This window comes from Notothenia rossii (genome assembly GCF_949606895.1).
Source record: "Notothenia rossii genome assembly, chromosome: 8".
NCBI lineage: Eukaryota > Metazoa > Chordata > Actinopteri > Perciformes > Nototheniidae > Notothenia > Notothenia rossii.
In genome coordinates, this window is record NC_136906.1 from 15,846,623 (window position 1) to 15,866,096 (window position 19,474).

Genomic DNA, 19,474 nt, shown 5'->3' on the forward strand with positions numbered 1-19,474 from the left:
CCATATCACAGCCCCGAAAGGCTTTACAAATTAAATAACAATATGATAATCAAATATGATGCATATAATATATATATATATATATATATATATATATATATATACATATATTAGTAGATTATTCGTATAGTCATTGTGAGAATAGTAACGTTGCAAATAGTGACAAGTATTTAAAAGTTTTTTTACCTTTCAAAAATTCCTTTCTAAGACTGAAATTGAGTAAAAAAGAGACTTGACCATGTACCTTCGTTTAAAACAAATGTTCTTCCTTACACCAGTCAACAGAAAAGCGAGCAAAAGATATTTGGAAGTAATTTCAATTTAAAAGCCCTCTTCAGTTTCTCTTCAGAAAGTTACTAACAGATGCAATGCAATCTTGATGGATCAAAAACAAAAAGTTCTTAAAACGACGTCTCTAAACAACCAAAGTTAGGTATACCAAAATCACTTTATAGATCTTCTAACACTTCCCCTACTGGACATATAATCAGGGGAGTACATTTGAGGGTATAAATGCTTTTGCATAATTCTTATTATTTAATAACTCAACTGTTATACAGTGAAGTGCTACCAAAAACACTTCATACATTCATGTTTTTTTGTTAATAATAGAAATGCGTTTGCATAATTTTGGTGATCTTTTCCTTGTGCTTTCCTTTACTCGTTTGATTTCAATAGGGAACAATAATTTCATTAAAAAAGAAAGACCTTTTTGTGCTTATATACTTATGGTCTTATATACTTATGGTCTTACCAAGACCTGTCTCCTTAAGGCAAGTGAGGTATGCAATCCCCTTGTTTTGAAAGCAGTGTGGGGAAATCACAGTTATGCAAAACCTAATTATGTAAAAGAGACAAAGCCCCATTAATTGTTAGCTGGACGCTGGAAGTTCAGAAGAGCAGGAGCACTGAGAGAAAATGCTAAACTGCTGTAGTGTTTTGATCGTTTCTACAACACACTGAGGGAAGACAGGTTGAAACTTCTCTGCACATACAAACTATGTAGTGATGCTATCTCTTATGCTACCGCACCCACAATTCAGCACTCAGATACACGCACTGATGATGCCAGAGTTGGTGTTTTAGACATTGTGACAGAGAAAAATCAGCAGACGTGTTAATGTTTTTAATAATAAGTTTCACAGTTTCTAAGAAGCATATTTCTAAATGCCATACTGTATTTTAGTACAACAGGATTGTCCATTAAGCAACCTTTTCCCCATGAGCATTACATCACAAGTAAAATTACTTTAACACCATTTTGAACTGCAAAGGAAGACATGTCAAATACATTTTTCATCAAAATAGAAATTATCTCTAGAAGCCCATTTCAGGCCAAAAGAGCCACAGTAAAAAATAAATAATATTTAATAAACGTCTTTCTGTTGTTTATGGTTACCTGATCAACACAATTGGTTCTATATTAAGATCAGGACATTTCCTAGTCAGAAGAAATATTCCGACAACTTGAGGCAAAGGTTTTTTACGTTTTCCTCTGTGTCAGATATTTACATCCAAAAAATAAGCACGTCAGTTTACAATTACTTTCACTCTCAGCTGACTAATCTGCTTTGCTTATTCAACAACAAAGAAAATAAATAGAATGTAATGTTAGTAAAAAAAACAATAAATAAAAAGAAAACATTTGATTGAGAAATAAAAAGTGCAAAGCTGTTATGTGTCCTACTGGCATGGAGACAATCGTAAGAAGCAGAGACGGAACAGAAAGCACAAACTAGTCAAAACAGTTTTCCAGTATCCACTCTGTTGACACGGCGATGACCCTCTACAAATAAACTTTCGACAACTTGCATAACCACCTCACATTAGCTGTTAAGCTAATATTATAAACTCCTGAGTCTTTAGTAAATACATAACTACAGTTTTTCATCCTATTACAACATTCCAACTTTTCTGTTTACAGACAATATTATACGTGACCATTTCTCTCCCAAGCACCAAGAGATTACAGTGTCCTCATTACATAAACACTGAATACTGTTGGAGGTAATACAAGCTGAGAGTACAAATTATTCAACTATAAATATATCTCCATACAATAATTCTTTACCATTTATGTATTTTTTCAAATTTGTCGTTAAACTTTTAAATGCATTCTTGCTTAGCTGCTTAAATAACACGTTTTATAACACTTCATTTGTTCGATAAGGACGGAATAAAAGGAACAGTGCTGACTTACAAAAACAAAGTGTATCAAAATGTCATGATATAATCGGAGAGCACCGTGTCAAGGATATTGCATCCCCTGATATTTTCATAGCAAAGCAGCCTGCAGGTGTCTCCTTTGTCAAACACTTTGAAAAGACACAAACAAAATCATCTGGCAGAGCCCTGAGCATCGTTGTCCTCGATTGGATGTATGTTGTCACTGAGGTCCTCTTTGGTTCTTCGAATGCGGGTGAAGATCTCCTTGAAGAGAGCCTTGTACTCGGGCTGCTGACCGTCTGTCATATCGGACAGAAGTGATGAGCGGCGGCGGAGGGTTCGGCCGCTCGCACACGCAGTAACGGACGTCTGGACGGATTTATGGCTGGGCCCGTCCGCCCGCTGACACCGCCGCAGCAGCTCGTCATATTTCACCTAGACGACAAACGCATATTTTAGGGAGGTCCACACATTTTATTTTCAATGCTGTGTACAGACTTCTTTAAAAGTTAAAGGTCCCCTATTCTACTGTTTTTCATCAATATATTATAGGTCTCAGATATATACAAACATGTCTCTGAAGTGTTAGGCTCTAAATACCAAACAGATCATTGTGGCATCCCATAATCCCCTCTGTTTCAGCCCTGTTTCAAAAGTGCTAATTCTCTTTCTGATTCTCACGCCCCTCTGAGAGATATTTGGTCATTGATAATCAGCAGCAAACCGCTTCAACACGTGTATTTCGGTTTTTCACGGCATTCATTTTGTTATTCTACAGTATTGTTGTTTTATAGTTATTTGTTAATGTATACAACCCAATTCGTGTTCTTTGAAATTGAAAAGGATATTGCATTATGTGTGTTCGTTGTAGTTGTATATGTCTTAAATGTAATTTGGCTTGGCTTCCTACTTTTTATGGAAATGCTTTTATTTTGAAGGAGAGTTAGCGCTGTTGACAGGAAGTTGTTGTTGCTATGGAAACAACGTGACGGAGATTAACAGAGAAAAAGTAATATCTACATATAAAGATATAATATAAAGACGGAGAAAGTAAACAATAACGTTTATGGTTAAGTGTTAGCCGCCCCCCCCCCCCTGAAGAGACACAAGCTCTTACGTTGATGAAAAAAAATATATATATAGTATATATATATATATATATATAAATAATTGTACTCCAACGAACAAATATTCGGATATTCGGGTACAGCCCTAATATATAAATGGATCAGGACAAAAGGAGAGCGAATCTGTATTCCTGAAACTTTCAGAATCTCTTAAGGGGACACATAAATATGTATAAAAGACCTGAAAAAGTGGATTTTGCATAATAGTGACCTTTAAGAGAAGCATTGTTCGAAACATGTATTGAGAAATTCAACAACAATAATACTTTTTCTTCTGAATATTTTTGATGCGTCTATTGTACCAGAGATGCTATGAATACGCCACCTGCAGTGCGCTGTATTGTGCATCCACCTCGTTGAGCAGAGAGATGCCCCTCTGTTTCACCGCCTCCGCTCGCCTTACACACAGCCACTCATGATCACGGCGAATGTCTTCTGGGTTTGTGCTTTTCAGAACGCTGTCACTGTTAGACCTCTGCCTGAAGTTTCTCCTCTGCTCCTCGTCCTTTTCTACTTTGTCGTCCCTCTCATCCTGTCTTTCTTCGGAGGCAAAGAACATTATGTCAGGAAGCAGCAGCTGGTCCGGTCTTCTGGCACTGAGAGAGCAGGGGGACAAGTAGGAATACGTCTCAGGCATATCAGACTGACCCAAACATATATGTTTAATTCATTTCTTATTTTTAAAAGTTACTTAACTGTATATCATTTCAATTGTATCTTTAATCTTGTGTGAATCTGCGCTGTCCAGTTTTTCAATCTTACCCTGTTGCTGTTTAAACAACTGAATTACCCCACGGGGATTAATACAGGTCCACCTTATCTTATCTTATCTTATCTCAGAGAATTCACTTCTGTTTAAGGTCTTTGTTTGTTAATTTGTTCCCCTTAATTTCCCCATCATGTCGTTGACCTGTGGGAAGCATGGTATCAAATGTTGTATCCCCAAATCTCAATCATAAAGTTGCATTCAAAATAGTTTTACAAGCCTACCTGTTGGCAAATTCAGCTCGCCAGAGGAGCCTCAGCTGCTCCACCTCAGCCTCCAGCTCCCTCTGCCTGGCTGGGCAGCCGGACAGCATGGCCAGCCGCTCCTCCAGGTCTCTGTTCTCGCTGGAGGTCAACTCGCTCTCCCGCTCTGCAGCCTCCCTGCGGCTCCGCTCCGCAGATATCTGGCTCTGGAGGGTCTGAACGGAGCGCTGCAGAGATGCATGCTCCTCCTCCGGGTCCTGCCGTCTGTGCCTGTCATGGAAAGAGCCCTGCGCTGACCAGAGTCCTTCCCCACGCAGACCATCGTGGGGTAGATGCCTGAGCAAAGATAGGGAAGTGTTAATAAAAGCACAAAAACACTTAAAAACATTGAACCACATTACATGAAAAGATGCATTAGAGTGCTTTCTTGAAAAGAAAGCACTCTAATGTTGGAGTTACTCACAAGTCAATATTACTATACTTAATTATAATAAGCTGTTTCCTTCACTACCTACTGCATTACTTTGACAATGAAACAGAAACTACGCCCTTGGGTGCTTCCATTTGCTGCAAACATGAAACCGAATGATGTCAACAGTTATTTTTGTTAACCTTATAAATGACCAGTCTGCACATCAAACAAGTGGCATGACACGTAGAGAGCTAAAGCAACAGTCGTCTGTGTGTGTTAGAATAATCCTGACAATGGGGGAGGATTTGTGTCCTCCTCATTAGATTATGTCTAAAGAAGGAGGTCTGGTCTGGCTCTGTGTGACCTGAAGGTGTCCAGTCAGCTGAGTCAGCAGTGCACTGAGGGTAACAGATGATCACACAACAGACGAGGGCTCTTACTATTCAGATGCACTAAACCTTCACTTCTCATGTAAAGGTGCAAGAAAAAACCCTCAAGCAGAAATATGTGAGTAGTTCTCAGTAATAAAGTTAACTGTCCAAATGCCCACAGCCACTACTCCAACTAGAGCTGTGCTGAATGTCATTAACATTATCTTAACATTCAAACCTTCAATAGAGGTGTTCAAATGAAGCTTTGAATGTCTGTCATCATATTTTAATCCAGCTAAAGGAAGAGGGTCAACTTTTTTGACATTGTGGTTATATAAATATTATTATTGGTGTTGGTAGATTGACGCTAAACTTGCCTGTTAATACATGTATTTGCCTTCCTTTGTGTGCGGCAAGTGTGACAGCATTGAACAAATGTTGGTTTGGTCTTAACCCCAACAATAGGGATTGCAGCAGAGTATTTGAAAGATGAAAAGGGACATTTTGGAAACAATCAAATCTAACTTTTCTCCATTAATTGTAATTGTAATGACTAAAGCTTTTGGAAATAGTGTTTGTCAAACACTTCGGCACCATCAAAATTCTACAAATATGAAAATAATAATTATATGTTTCAAGCTTTTCTTTATCTGCATTTGTTCACAAACACCGCATTTAATGTAATGAATACACATCCAACATATGTTGCTTTGGAATTTGAAGCCTCAAACTATTGGGTACAGCACTAACTGTGACTTTATCCCACAACAGATCTACAAAGAATGTTCTCCTTCGGTCTCATTCTGTGATATCTGCCATTAGCACTGTATAGCAGAACATGTGTAACGAAACGCTTCACCCCAGACATGAAATACCTGTCGTGGTGTAAGTCGTACAGCTCCTTGAGACAGGACACACTCTGTGCTCCCAGGCTGCGGCGCTGCTCTGACTGCTCTCTCTTGACCCGCTCCACCTGAGCCGTCTTCAACTCCTCCACCTGAGTCTGCAGGCTCTCCATGTACGTCTGAATCCCCTCAACGGTCTCTGTTAGACTGGAGAGAGGGAGGAGAAAGGAGATTGTGGCACTGCACTTAACCAAATATATAAGTAGAATTTGAAAAGCCAAATTCACAGATAACTGATGTGGTACCTGTGGATCTTCTGCTGGGCCAGGCGGCTGTCCGTCACCAGCCTGCGGTTGTCATGCTCCAGATCCCGGGCAGCCACGTCCAGCTGCTCGTACACTCTGGCGTGCTGATCGTTCATCTGACGCAGCAGCTCCACCTGCTTGGTCAGGTGCTGGAGAACAAGAGAGGGAAAGGACAAAGATTGATTGTTTTTTTTTTAGGTTTGTAATGTGTCTTCTATTCATATCATGTTTAAATCAATTTGTTTTCTTCTGCTTTGTATAAATGCAAACTGAATATTTGATGTTTGAGATGTTGAAAAAACAAAATAAGACATAACAAAAAAAAAAGGCTACTTTGGGCCCCAAGCTCTACGGATGTATTCATAGATTTCTTGATTCCAATTAGGAATATGATCATTTTCATTATTTATTATCTGTCCATTCATCTTTTGATTAATTGTTTGCTCAATAACATGTGAGATTACACAAAAAAATGTTGTTTCCAATGTCTTGGTTTGAAATTCCAAAAGCATGAAATCTCCTTATTAAGAGGCTGAAAACATACATATTTGCATAAAGAAAATTACTTAAACTGTTAATATATTCGAACAATTATGTGGCAGATTTCTGATGATTGACTTATCATGTAGTGTAACCCATTAAAAAAAAAGATGAGGTGGCAACTTTTACACGCTTTTATATTTGGTTTTATTTCCCAGGTCAATACATTTTATTACCAACCACACAAAGGCTTCTTAGATGCAAAGAGCTGCCTGTTAAGAGGGAAATGTTTGAGCTTTTTTGCATGGTGCACATTATCTATGAAGATGTTCCTGCAATAGCCCTTTATCGTCTTTTAACTACTTTGATAGAAAACAGTGCAACCATGCAGCAGCACAGCCCTGTATCACACTGCAAGAGGATGAAGGTCAGACAGACGTATGGCGATTATCATATCGACTTCAAAAAATCCTTAAGCCAACAGATCCAACTGCCGTAAACAAATTAAGGCTCTTATCTTCTTTCACCTGCCGAATGCCATGTCCTCAAACTCAAATAGATAAGCACTGTCTGAGTGCCAAAATGAAATGTCTGAGCACTGAAATGTAAGGTCCCATTGCGTTCATTTATATATATTAAAACCTACAAATGAAATACCTACTCTGCTTTATTCAAATATTAAAATAGATTGAAATGAGCAACAGAGAGGTTGATGTATTGACAGATGAACACCAACAAGTGATTTTGTAGCAGAAGCAAAGCCTTAATTAGGATGTTGGTTATTTGAGCAATGTAGACTTTTATCCCACTACATTATGACACATATTGTATTTTTCGTGACATTTGTAATACTTCCTTCATTTTTTATGTGATGCCGTCTTACTAAGTAAAAGGTGGCAAATAAGCTGTTGGAAATGTTCATATAATTACGTAAACAGCATCCTGCCAAGAGGGCTTTACTAAGGGCTCAATAGGTCTGTTCAGAATTACATAAGCCTTTACTTCATCCGATTTAAAGTTGAGGGACATTCACCACGAACGATCCCTCCCCTGCAGTGAAAGAGCTTTTAAAACCCTTGACATGGACATTTTTCTCGACAAATCCCCCATTGAAGGATATACATATACACATATTTTGCATGACATGGATATGCATTGCTCACATACTGTCCTTAGAGAAGGTTTAGTTCAGCTTGAGCTTCATGAAGTCTGATTAGTTCCTTCCAAACATGTATCACCTCTATCTCCAGCAGCTGCTCCTGGTTGGTGGAGTACATCTGCTGCAGGGCCTGTTCCAGCTCATGGTTCCTCTCCAGGAGAGTTTTCCCAAGCTCCGCTGCCAAGTGGAGATCTGTCAAAGCACGGGGAAACATGTAAACACAAGATGCAGGAAACTTTCAATGCCCAAACACAGGCAACAAATAGAACTAGACTTGTGTGACGGGTAAACACACACACACACACACACACACACACACACACCCACACACACCCACACCTCATTGTCTCACACTGTTAAGTATCTGGCATGGTGAATCACAGAGGAATCTAAGGCATGCCTTGGGATCTCCTTGTCAACATTTCTCCCACAAAATGATCTTAAATTCTGGCCCTTGTCCAGAGACATGTTGACTAGTCCCCTGAAGAGAAGGGAAGCATGTTTTACGTGGGACTCTCCAATAACAATGCGATGGCACCAAACATGTTGCTGGCAATCAGCAGTGTATGCCCTGGGATTTTTTTTACTCGATCTGTCATGTGGTTACAATAACAACCTTGAGCCCTACGATGAAGTCCTTAGAGTTGTTGGTGGAGAGGATGCTGCTGCAGAAACTGTTATCCTTCTGATATCTACAAACAATAAATCCGAATCAGCCCCACTGTGGAATGCAGCAGGAAACCTTTCCTTCCTGCTGCCATCTCCCTGTGTAACAAGCTGCCTCTGCATCTGCTTTCAGGTTGAGGACAGACTGCCTACTTGGTCCTTGATCTGGTCATTTATAATTTTATATATAAAAGTGATTAATTTCAGCTGCATCAATCAACTACCTTTAGTGTCAATTCATCCGACATAGGCCAAAACAAAGATATTTACTTTTATTAAGGGTATGCCAAACGGAAGCATCAAATCCCCTAATTAAGAATCTAAAACCAGTGGATGTTAACAGTCTTTGCTTTGAAAAATTACTATTACAATATATTGACATACAACAAAATGTATTTTTTGTCAATCGACCTCTTTTAATACACTCAAAATAAGCCATCTGCCTATATATATATTTATTTTGAATCTTCGATCACTGTATTGTAACACACCTGTGAATATGTCAATTAAAAAAACAAATCCATTATGTAATGCAAGCACAATCTAGTAAATAGGTAGCCATAAACATCACATATTAGAGAGCAACGTTTTTTTATAACGTCTCATGTCTATAGATCTTTAAACAAATTTTAATCTAAACCCAACTTTGTAGACTTGTCAGCAGCACAAACAACATGCACGATGAGCAAAAGGTTATCAACAAAGGGCCTGTGACAGCCTCAGGGAACCAGCTTTCACCTCATGACCAGTGTGATGATGTAGTCACAAGAACAGACTAGACTTCAATTTCATCATCTGTGAGCCTTCTTGCTAGTCCCATCCGTTTAGAGAAATCTCATATGACCACCAATCAAGCAGAATAAAAGTTTGAATCTCTTATTACATTTGTACCAGACAAGATGTGGCAATAAATCAGTCATATTATCCTGCTGTCTGTATACAACTGTCCATGCAGTAATTACATCAGCCCACAATGTCAGACAGAGTTTAGGGTGCGACCGCAAAGCCGAGCAGCTCTTACCATGTTCCAGGTCCTGCGGGTCGTACCAAGCCTCTCCATTCTTGTCAAACTCTTCCTCCAAAATCACGTCACTTAGCATTGTTATAGCCGCGGGGCTGTTAGCGGCTCCAGCTGACAGAAACCTGACACACAGGTGTGAGTGGTTCAGCAGCTTGAAGTTGTTCTCGGTCCACCACTGTGAGCGGACAAAAGTAAAGTGACATCCTCCCGGCGTGTGTAAAGGCTTTCTGTCTGTTGTCTACAGCAACGTGGCAAATACGCCCTAGCATCCGGCAGGTGGCAGATAAACCACATAATTACTTTTATACATTTTTTTAAATTATAACCCAATATTAAAAATGACTTTCTATACAATCAATAATCTACATTTGTAGAGAATATACATTTAGTTACTGTTTAACACGTTTAAAAATCGTTGTTCCTGTTTACGTTAACAGACATTTTCTAACGACGAATCACGAAGCAGCAAATTGGAGAATGACACTTATGGCCAATCAGATGTTTAGTTGTCTAGAAGCCCCGCCCTGCTCCGTGGAGAGAAATGTGTCCGACGGACTGCTGTTGACTATCGAGTTGTGCCTAATGTGATTAAACTTCAGGAAACATTTACTTACCGGAAGAAACATTGTTGAAATGAAAATGTGACACTTGGAAGAACAGCAAGCTTAGTACCGAACGATTTTTTTTGCTGTGAAATTATTGACCAACCTACTATTTTTGTTATTAGCAGTAGGCTAGGCTACTTTGTAGAAATGCTAAATAACAGCGTAACATAGTTGTTAAAAGCGACAACCTTTCTTTGCCCCAGCTGCTTAAACCTGCAGAGAACTTGGTTGTTACCATTTGTGCTGTCATGGCCATGGAGGGGAAACCTGCTTCCGGAAAAACGAATGTACTTCGTCTCCTGATATATTTTGGGCTCAATCCTGCAGCTGTGGCTTATGCCATGACTACACTGGGGTCTGGAATGATAAACAACATATTCAGCTTCTACTATGTCAAACTCTTTCTCAATAAGTACAAGATATCAGAGGGAGCATTCCACCATTCACAAGTGAGTATTTCATTTTTACGTATTGTTGTTCTTTGTATACAAATGTCTATCAATGTTATAATAGATCATATCATAATACAATAACAGTGCTAGTAGTCAACAGTAATATGGACATTTTTTAGGCTGCTTTCCACTTAAAAAGGCTGCATCATGATGATTTTATTAAACTTTAAGTTGTTACCTAGTTATTTTGATCACTGATAACTAATTGTTTAGTAAATGGGATATCTCGCAGAAGTAAAATATGCTTAACATTTCCCAGAGTGTGGGTTGATTTCTCCATATTGCTTATTTATTTCAGCCAACTGTCCAAAACCTAAAGATACTGACTCAATTTACTGCAAAAAGGTTCACTCAATATTACAGTCAAAAACTCAACAAGGTGTTTCTGGCCTTACAAAAACACTGCTTGGATTTATGATTCAATTGATACAAACCACAATCGCTTTAATTAGGAATGCAAGTACCGACAGGAACATTTCCTTTTCCCTTGGGGAAATTACAAGATTAGCTTTCAGACAGGCAGATGCACGTACACACATGACCGAAATCCTTACGAGATAGTCATGTGAAATGGAGAAAGCAGCAAATCCTCTCTACTGTTTCAATATGACTCCTATCTTCCCAGGTGGTGTACATGGTGTGGAATGCGATCAACGACCCTCTGTTTGGATACCTGCAAGATAACTCCAGGGTGCCGTGCTGCTCTCAGCGACGTCTCTCCATCCTGTACGGGGCTCCCCTCTACTCACTGGCTTTTCTTCTAGCCTGGTTCCCATGGCAGACGTACGCCCCCGGGGACTGGCTGAGCGGCGTGCACTTGACAGTGTCGCTGTGTGCTTTTGACGCCATGCTGACTTTTGTGCTGCTGGCACAATGTGCGTTGTTTGCAGAGATTTCGGGGCACCATCAGAGCCGAATAAGACTTGTGAAGTACAACCAGGTAAGGACTTTTAATACATAACACTTTTTCCATCAGTGAAAAGGTCCATGCTTCTCATACCTCTCTGATACCATCTTACACCTTTTATTTCCCAGGTGGCTTCTCTCATTGGTTCCTCAAGTGTCCTCTTCTGTGGTGTTCTTTCCAAAAACATGGAGGACTTTGCCTCCTTCCAAGCCTTCTCAGTGCTGATCGCTATCCTGAGCTGTGGCTGCATGCTCTACACAGGCTTCAACAGCGAGAGCCGCTTCGACCAAGTGTCAGATTCAGGGGGATCTGCTGACCAGACTTCCCATCAATCCACAGTTTCCTTCTCCATGTTGAAATCTTTGACATGGCAAATTCTGAGCAACAGGGACTTCCAGATTTTTGTGTTCATGAACTTCTTTCAGGTGTTCGTGTTAGCTTTCTTTAATAACTTTACCATGATCTTTACTGAGCACCTGATTCCTCCAGATGTGCTTCCATCAATTGCCAAGAGCATCATGTACGGAGCGGGATTCATGTGTCCACAGGTACTGTCTTTGTTTGTGTCCTTTTGTCCTGTCGTCTCAAATGACTATGCTGACTATTAATTACAACTCAGTTAAAATAATTGGAATGCACGTAATGGATATTTTCAGGCAATACCAATAACTCATAATTACCTCCTATGGCTGAGGAACTATCATTTCACCTTTTTTTTATTTTAAAAGGAAACGTTTTTGCACATCGGAATGTAAAAAAGGTGTAGTTGGATAATTTGATATTGCATTGCTTAGACTCAACAAAATATCACCGTCTCTATTTTTTACACAGCAAAAACAAACAAATATACTTCTTATTTGTTGTGATGTATACAAAAACTCAAAAAGCAACTTTAAAGTTGCATACTGCCCTCTACTGTATCAGAGTTCTTTATTATATCAGCCAATTATTTTTTGCTCTAACTTAAACCATAAGAAAAATACACAATAATGTAAATATCCCATTATCAGCCCAATACATATTGTGCAGCCCTTACTTTTCAGAAGTCCACATTTAAACTGAGCTCGGCTGCAGCACCAAATGCACCAACAAGAAAGTGTTTATTTACTACTTTATATATAATATGCTATGCCTTTATGTTTAAGTGTTGTTCCTGACTCCTTGTCTCCTTCCCAGCTGTTAGTATTAAGCTGTCAGAGTCTGCTCCACAGCCTCGGCTACTACAGGATCATCCTCTACACCTTCTACATGCAATCTGGAATGGCGGCTATCATGCTTGCACTCGGTCCTCAGCATTATTATATCCTGGCATTTTTCCTCACTGTCAATATGTAAGAGGTTAAACTTCATTTAATCTTACATCGTTCATTTTTTTGTATTACATTATCACTACAACTTGATTGAATTTAACCTTCACTCTCTTCTTGTCTTTCGTGCAGGATCATAATCCAAGCAGCCTTCAGTCTCTTTGGCTTGCCTTTGGCGGACATCATTGACAAAGACATGCAGAAGTACAAGCGCGGGTAAAATACAGATGATTATCAGCAAACTTCCCCTTTTCACATGAATAGACAGAATTTCATCTGACAAAAATATATTGTCTTGTTACCAGTGCCAAGATGTTTTCTACTGAAGTTATAATTAAACATGTTCCTATTATTTGAATGGTGATATCATATTATAACGTGTATTCCCATCAACAGTTCCCCTCTCTCCTCCATGGTGTTTGGGACGAACGCTCTGTTCACTAAGCCGGCTCAGTCTCTAGCCCCAATGATTGTGCTGACTATCCTCAACCAGTTTGGATATGAACAGCTGAAGGAAGCAGAAACAGGTTCAAATCCAAGGTATGGAGACGTTCTTGATTCTCAGCTTATAGATCAAAACAAGTCCAAATTAAAACTTAAGATTTGATGTACAGTAGTTTTTATTCAGTAATATTTATTTGCTCCCCTTAACTTGAGGAAACCAACAATCTGTGAAAACTGATATTATAAGAGCTGTTAAAAAAGAAAAACTGGAGTAGATAACTTTTGGTTTACAGAAATCCCATACCACTACTAAATGTAGTTTATTCTGAGATGTCCTTTTATTTCAGTTACATTATTTCATAGATTAAGAGATATTTGGATATGTTGGATATGGGCTGAAAAGGTTAGCACACACATCTAATTCAAAACAGGCCTTTGTAAAAAATGTTCAAAGAAAGATTTGACATTCACTTTATTTAAACACATTTAATAATAATAATAATAATAATAATGATAATACATGTTATTTGTATATACAAAGCAGCCCAAAGTGCTTTACAGAAAACACAACAACAATATTAAAATAATATAAAAAATTAATACAGAACAAGATAAATCTACAGTATGTTAAAATAAAAACAATTTAAAAAAAGAAAATTTAAAAATGTCAAATAAAATCAAAACATTAAAAAAATACATAAAAACATGGACAATGATACTAGTGACAATTGAACGTTAACCCAAATAAAAAAGATAGGTTTTTAATTTGCTTTAGAAGAAACTACATCTCTGGAATACACTTTAAACAATCTGCCTAACGTGTTCAGGTTGTTACACTTTCAGTTTCATATTTATAACAGTGTGCAACAAGTCAAATGGGGATGCGTTGTAAAACGATTTAAACATAGAATCCCTTTGTGTCTGTTTGCAGTGCCTGGGGGAGCCTCCGGAGTGTCATGTTCTACTTGGTGTGTCTGGTGCCCCTGTGTGTCGCTGCGCTGCAAGTCCTTTCCTGGAGGCTGTTTTCCATCCGCAGCAGTCACACAGTGGACGCAAAGTACCTCGATAATTAACTTCAATATCTTCAGTTTTCATAGGAAGACAGTTGATCTTTCACCAGCTGGAATTTGGGGAACATCTTTTTTTGTGCTATGTGATAATGAGATTATATTTGAGAGAATTCAGGTTGTTACTGAACATGTACTAAATTCACCACTGTAAAGCATCAGCGGTGTAAAAGCAGGTGACACCAAGGAGATACACTGTAAATAATAATTATATTTGAAGAAGTGAAAATATAACCTTTCAAACACTTTCTAGATAACTTGACCAAACATTGTAGAATTGTAATGTTAATCCGAAAGCCATTAAAGGAAAAGAGATACATACTGTACTGGCAGGGGAAATAAGAATTATATTTCTTCTTTTTAATGATGATAGTAATTGTCCATTTTTTTTTCTGACTTTATTCTAGCAATCCAAGACGTACACTGTTCCAGATACAAAATAAAAAACACATGTCATGCAAGTACTAGAGACAAATATAACATAAGCCATAACAAATAAGTAGCTGCAGTGCAGTCGACACCATCTTCTTTGCTGTAAACATGGGCACTCTTTATTTCACTCGTTATTATAGTCCAACAAGCAAAAATCCCACACACCTCACCTGCATCATTTATTTAAAAATACTATTTTAGATTAATCAATGCAGAGGTGTGCAGTATTTGAGTTTTTTCTTAGGAATTGGATCCTCAGGGGAATTGGATTTCCGCACCAAAAGCAAAGCAAGGGTTTTTGTGCCTTCTAATTATCTTCACTATATAATCAGTACTTATACTCAGTAAAAAAAACATGATGTAATCACAGCATGGCTCATACCTTTTTAGCTTAAAGAGATCGAAGGCATGATGTGTTTATTTAGGATCCCCATTAGCTTTTGCTCTTGACAAAAGCTACTCTTCCTGGGGTCCGACACTTAAAACAATAATACAACAACATTCAAGACATAAGCCCTGACATCCTTAACAACAATAATAACATCACCAATATCATCAACAATCTCCAACATCATCAACAATCTCATCCACTTTCAATTTCGATCTCGGCCAAGGATGAGTGCACAAGACACCCACCAGTACAAAGCATGAGATCAAATAAAATGAGGGTTCACAGCTCACAGGGTACATGGTCATTAGTAGATGGCCCTTCAATCTCTTCTTGAAAGAGGCTCTGGACTGTATTTCAGTAAGGTAGTTTAGCAATGAGTTCCATTCCTTTATAGCTCTATAAGACACAGAAGGTTTCAGAAGATTGGTCCTGGGTTTAGGTGCCAGTAGATGGCCTGATGTAGCTTGTCTAGTTATGGTCATGCTCGTCTCTTGTGTAAACTATTTGATCATAAAAATACAATGTTTTTTTGCTAAATTGGACTTTTTTTAGAAAAGTGATAACACAAGATTGCAGACGCTTCTCAACCGGAAGCCATGATAGGTTTCTATGCATAACTCCAATATGAGTGTGCTTCGAACAGTGGAGAGCTAGTGTGGCAGCCTTATTTTGAGCTATTTGTCATTTCTGTATATGTGTGATTGTTGTATAAGTTAAAGAGTGCATATCACAGCTTTGAATGTATAACATTGTGTATGTAAACATCCAATTTGACTTTATGAAGTAATTGCTAATGTTAACTGGCAGAAACGTTTCTATGGGCATTTGCAGTAAATAAATACAAGGTGTTGTACCGAATATGATGAAGCACAAACATATCAGATTGTAAAATGATTGCATATTAGACGTTTTTGTAATTTAAACGTCTTTTCTTTTTTTTTAGCAAATACTGAACAATACAAAACGTTTGCCTTGTTAATGCAACATTGTCTACTGTATTGTGTTCAAGTCATCGGCAATGTTCCCTTTATGTCATTACATTTTTTAATGAGCAATCTTGTAAATACTTTTTTCCCAGAATGTTGAAACTAGTTTGTTTTTACCTTAATTGTTGAAAAAGGGAAATTGCATTGTCTTCTTGCACTGTTGCACAGTTCTGATTTTTACTTTCCTTAGTGAACGATGTGGTAGTTGTTTCCTGAAAATGTGACTTTCTATTCTCTGTTTCTGAAAATGCAATTCACTATTTATTTTTCTATCAAACAACTTGTATGGAAGAAATTAAATTGATGAAGTAAAAAGATGTGCCTCATTTCTGAATCGGATTGGGTTTTCTTTTGTTTCTTTTCACAAGGTAAACACTAGTTTGAATTTAAAAGGAATGAAACGGAAAAACTGAGGATCTTCGTTGTGTTTCCCTTCGTGAGAAAAGGCGAACAAGCACTCGACTAACTTACAGCCTTTGATTTGTTCATTTCCTGTGTCTTCACGGCATCCTGTGCCAGGTATTTAACGGAAGTGGAATTTCCTCTCAGTCTGGATGTTGGAGGTCATTTTCATCGATGACACTTAGACGTTTTGATAGATGTCATCAGTTGAGCAGTTGAACTCGGTGCTTGGAGCCTGAAACACAATTGAAGTCTATGAATTAAAAACATGCTTTGACACAAGCTTTGCAGAAGTCTCATGCTTACTCAATTTGTCTGTTGACTAAACATGTTGCAACAAGATTTACCTCAGCTTGAGAGCGTTTTTTGTTCTCAGCTTTTTTCTCCAAATTCCTTTTGCTGTACATTTCTTGCAGGACATCCCGGAAGTGTGTTGTTTTAAAAGAATGTTTCTCTCTCGGAGTCTGAGAAGAAATATGTTATCAAACAGAGATATTTGGAGATTGCTTTTGTTTTGTCTTGTTAAGATAAACTGGTGAAAGGTTGCTTTGACATACAGTATGTGGTAATGTAAGAGCCTTCGACAGTAATTTACACAAGCCTTGGTTCCTGTTCCTCTTTTTGCCTCTGTTGGTTTTTCCCCGTTTAGTAAACATGTGAAACGAATATTCAAACAGAAATCAGATTAATTTTTTTATATTTACAACCTTATCTGTTTCCCCCCTCTTTCTGCAGACGCCCGTTTTGCAGCCACACTGGAACAGAGAGGAACAGGTACATTTATCATGAACTCTGTAACATCTTAACAATACATAACATTACAAATAAATGTGTTTCAGTAACTTACCTTCTTTAGAATTAGTGTCACTATTGCCAAGCTGTAGGTGGCCAAGAGGGCAAATGATAACCAAAGAAGAATGTGCCTCAGTGTAATGTGCTCTGAGAACAACAACAAAAAGGTCGTTAATCCCAATTCATCTACATCAACACATTCAAACATCTGTACCTTTAAAATCAGACACTTACCCGTCACCACAAGAGGGGTACCCAATGCTACATACGGTATGCCCGGTGTTTCGTTTTCAGAAAATACTGCACAGTAGTAGATCCCGCTCTCATTTGTGTGAAGTGACTTGATGTTTAAAGAGGCTTTGTCCAGGCTGTACTTGTGAGGATTCATACTCACGTTGAGAGGAAGATGGACGTTTTCCTTGAAAGCAAACCACTCAAACTGCAAGCCCTTGGCTAAGCAATTTGAACTGAGGCTACATTTGAGAGAAACACTCTGCCCTGTTTTCCGCCAGATCATCTTGTTTGGCTGGGATAAACAGCCCTCCGTACTCTCTAGATAAAAAAACAGACATTTAACAGATATAACATTCAGTATCTCCTATCCAGAAATGTTTCAGAGAAAGCAGCTATTGTTGAACAGAAGTAATGTTTGCATAAATCTGGAAAAAAGGAAATTCCTGAATAGATTATTGCCAAGGACTGATGTAAATAAAGCTGATAAATACAAAACAAAGACATCTTACCTGTTACTGGCAGATATGTGAGCAAGAGCGAGAAACAAAACAAGCGGTCCATGTCTGTGACAGTCTGTGAATGATTTCATTATTCCTTGCCTCTCTTGCTGGGTGACAACATGGGAAGTAGTTATATTGCACTTCCTCAACACTGAGTTCCTATTTATCCCCCTGTCCTCTGCAGCTGAATGGTTACTATGGATTTTTATAAACATGACGCATTTCAGTGTGTAAAATCCTGTCATGATAACTATGGCATCTGTAATATCAAGTGCAAATAGATTTAATGCTTAGGATTTAGATGTAAATCTATGGTCAGAAATATGCTAAAATATGTTTCTTGTCTGTATAAACAGGAAAACACATCAGACTGTCATTGACTAATATGAACAACATTTTCTGAAGAAGTGTACTGTTACCTCTGTGCATATAAGCAATGCAGCAATCTAATAAAGGGAAATGTCTGATGTGTGGTTATAGATGTTTTGAAATCAACATAAAACAGAGAAGGGTGAACCCACTGAGACTGTGTGCTGTTCACTAAAAACACTGTAAGCCTATGGGCCATAATCATTCAAAGTTACTGCCAATGGTCCTCAACAAAGTCGGTTTAAGAGATTTGTGAATATTAGCAAATGGAATGAGATCCAGCTTAAACCTTGTGTTGGGCTCGAAAGCTGTTACCGTTCATGGTGTTCGCTGGTCAAGATTGACCCATAAAGATTGACAATATAGATTGTTGGACAATGTTGTTCATGCCACACCCCCACAAGATGAAGTGTGTTTGTGTGTGTGTGTGTGTGTGTGTGTTTGTGTGTGTGTGTGTGTGTGTGTGCGCACGTGTGTGTGTGTGTGTGTGTGTGTGTGTGTGTGTGTGTGTGTGTATGTGTGTGTATGTGTGTGTGTGTGTGTGTGTGTACGTGCTTGTGTGTATGTGCTTGTGTGTATGTGCTTGTGTCCATGACTGCTTGTGTGCGTATGTGTGTGTGCATGTGTGTGTTCAGGTTCAAGTGTTAGTGTACATATTCTTTGAGAAAGGTGGAGTTCCCTTGGGGGGAGGGGGGCAGAGGGATGGGAGAGCAGGTGCATGTTGCGAAAAAATTATTGTTACAGTGGATGAAGAGGGGGGGGATGTGGTGTCTAAAGTAAAAGATGAATCTTGATTGGGCCAAATTTGAACCCGAGTCACCCACAACAATGCTGCTGGGTCTCCCCAGAACCGAACACCAAATTATACCCTTTTTTTAAAACTTGAAACGTGTCAGGGGAGACCCGGACACAACATAAGGGTTTTAAGAACCTTATCGTGCAGTTGTTTTGTTGATTACAACATTTAAAAAACAGTGCACTTGGGATTTTAAGGGGGCCTCAGGAGCCTATAGGAGACTTAATGACTGGGGAGCAGATCTTGCATTGTAAAGCTCTGATGTGTGT

General features: G+C 38.5%; 3 protein-coding genes across 6 annotated transcripts; 1 reads left to right on the plus strand and 2 right to left on the minus strand.

Moving 5' to 3' along the window:
- Positions 1–1,112: 1,112 nt before the first annotated feature.
- Positions 1,113–9,810, minus strand: cdr2a (cerebellar degeneration-related protein 2a). Of its 2 annotated transcripts, none has more exons than XM_079641723.1 (7): positions 9,522–9,808; positions 7,914–8,026; positions 6,196–6,344; positions 5,921–6,097; positions 4,284–4,598; positions 3,619–3,889; positions 1,113–2,601 (listed from the first exon to the last, which is right to left on the minus strand). In XM_079641723.1, exons 1-7 carry the CDS (start codon positions 9,598–9,600, stop codon positions 2,338–2,340), a joined length of 1,368 nt encoding a protein of 455 aa, XP_079497849.1. In that variant the 5' UTR covers positions 9,601–9,808; the 3' UTR covers positions 1,113–2,337. The 2 variants fall into 2 exon arrangements, with proteins under 2 accessions (XP_079497849.1, XP_079497850.1); XM_079641724.1 differs by having other exon boundaries at positions 2,468–2,601; positions 3,596–3,889; positions 9,522–9,810.
- Positions 9,811–9,977: 167 nt separating this feature from the next.
- On the plus strand, positions 9,978–16,446 carry mfsd13al (major facilitator superfamily domain containing 13a-like). Its single transcript, XM_079641722.1, has 7 exons — positions 9,978–10,575; positions 11,204–11,518; positions 11,614–12,033; positions 12,662–12,816; positions 12,925–13,008; positions 13,189–13,332; positions 14,168–16,446. Exons 1-7 carry the CDS (start codon positions 10,375–10,377, stop codon positions 14,307–14,309), a joined length of 1,461 nt encoding a protein of 486 aa, XP_079497848.1. The 5' UTR covers positions 9,978–10,374; the 3' UTR covers positions 14,310–16,446.
- On the minus strand, positions 16,009–18,407 carry LOC307014050 (immunoglobulin superfamily member 6). Of its 3 annotated transcripts, none has more exons than XR_013801143.1 (6): positions 18,050–18,407; positions 17,541–17,858; positions 17,362–17,453; positions 17,072–17,269; positions 16,862–16,978; positions 16,009–16,749 (listed from the first exon to the last, which is right to left on the minus strand). XR_013801143.1 is itself a non-coding variant. In XM_079641727.1 (6 exons), exons 1-6 carry the CDS (start codon positions 18,099–18,101, stop codon positions 16,696–16,698), a joined length of 681 nt encoding a protein of 226 aa, XP_079497853.1. In that variant the 5' UTR covers positions 18,102–18,398; the 3' UTR covers positions 16,009–16,695. The 3 variants fall into 3 exon arrangements, 2 of the variants coding, with proteins under 2 accessions (XP_079497853.1, XP_079497852.1); XM_079641727.1 differs by having other exon boundaries at positions 17,222–17,269; positions 18,050–18,398; XM_079641726.1 differs by having other exon boundaries at positions 17,222–17,269; positions 17,362–17,858; positions 18,050–18,406.
- Between the last annotated feature and the right edge of the window lie 1,067 nt (positions 18,408–19,474).

Excerpts from the sequence above, each read along its gene's own strand:
- LOC307014050 (XM_079641726.1), bottom strand. The coding sequence starts at position 18,101 with ATGGACCGCTTGTTTTGTTTCTCGCTCTTGCTCACATATCTGCCAGTA. Across the intron at positions 17,859-18,049 it reads CACATATCTGCCAGTAACAG|AGAGTACGGAGGGCTGTTTA; the intron begins GTAAGATGTCTT and ends TTTTTTATCTAG. Across the intron at positions 17,270-17,361 it reads TGACACTAATTCTAAAGAAG|TGTGGCTGCAAAACGGGCGT; the intron begins GTAAGTTACTGA and ends TCTCTGTTCCAG.
- cdr2a (XM_079641723.1), bottom strand. The coding sequence starts at position 9,600 with ATGCTAAGTGACGTGATTTTGGAGGAAGAGTTTGACAAGAATGGAGAG. Across the intron at positions 6,098-6,195 it reads GCCCAGCAGAAGATCCACAG|TCTAACAGAGACCGTTGAGG; the intron begins GTACCACATCAG and ends CCCTCTCTCCAG. Across the intron at positions 3,890-4,283 it reads CGAGCTGAATTTGCCAACAG|TGCCAGAAGACCGGACCAGC; the intron begins GTAGGCTTGTAA and ends CTGCTCTCTCAG.
- mfsd13al (XM_079641722.1), top strand. The coding sequence starts at position 10,375 with ATGGCCATGGAGGGGAAACCTGCTTCCGGAAAAACGAATGTACTTCGT. Across the intron at positions 12,034-12,661 it reads CGGGATTCATGTGTCCACAG|CTGTTAGTATTAAGCTGTCA; the intron begins GTACTGTCTTTG and ends TCTCCTTCCCAG. Across the intron at positions 12,817-12,924 it reads TTTTTCCTCACTGTCAATAT|GATCATAATCCAAGCAGCCT; the intron begins GTAAGAGGTTAA and ends TCTTTCGTGCAG.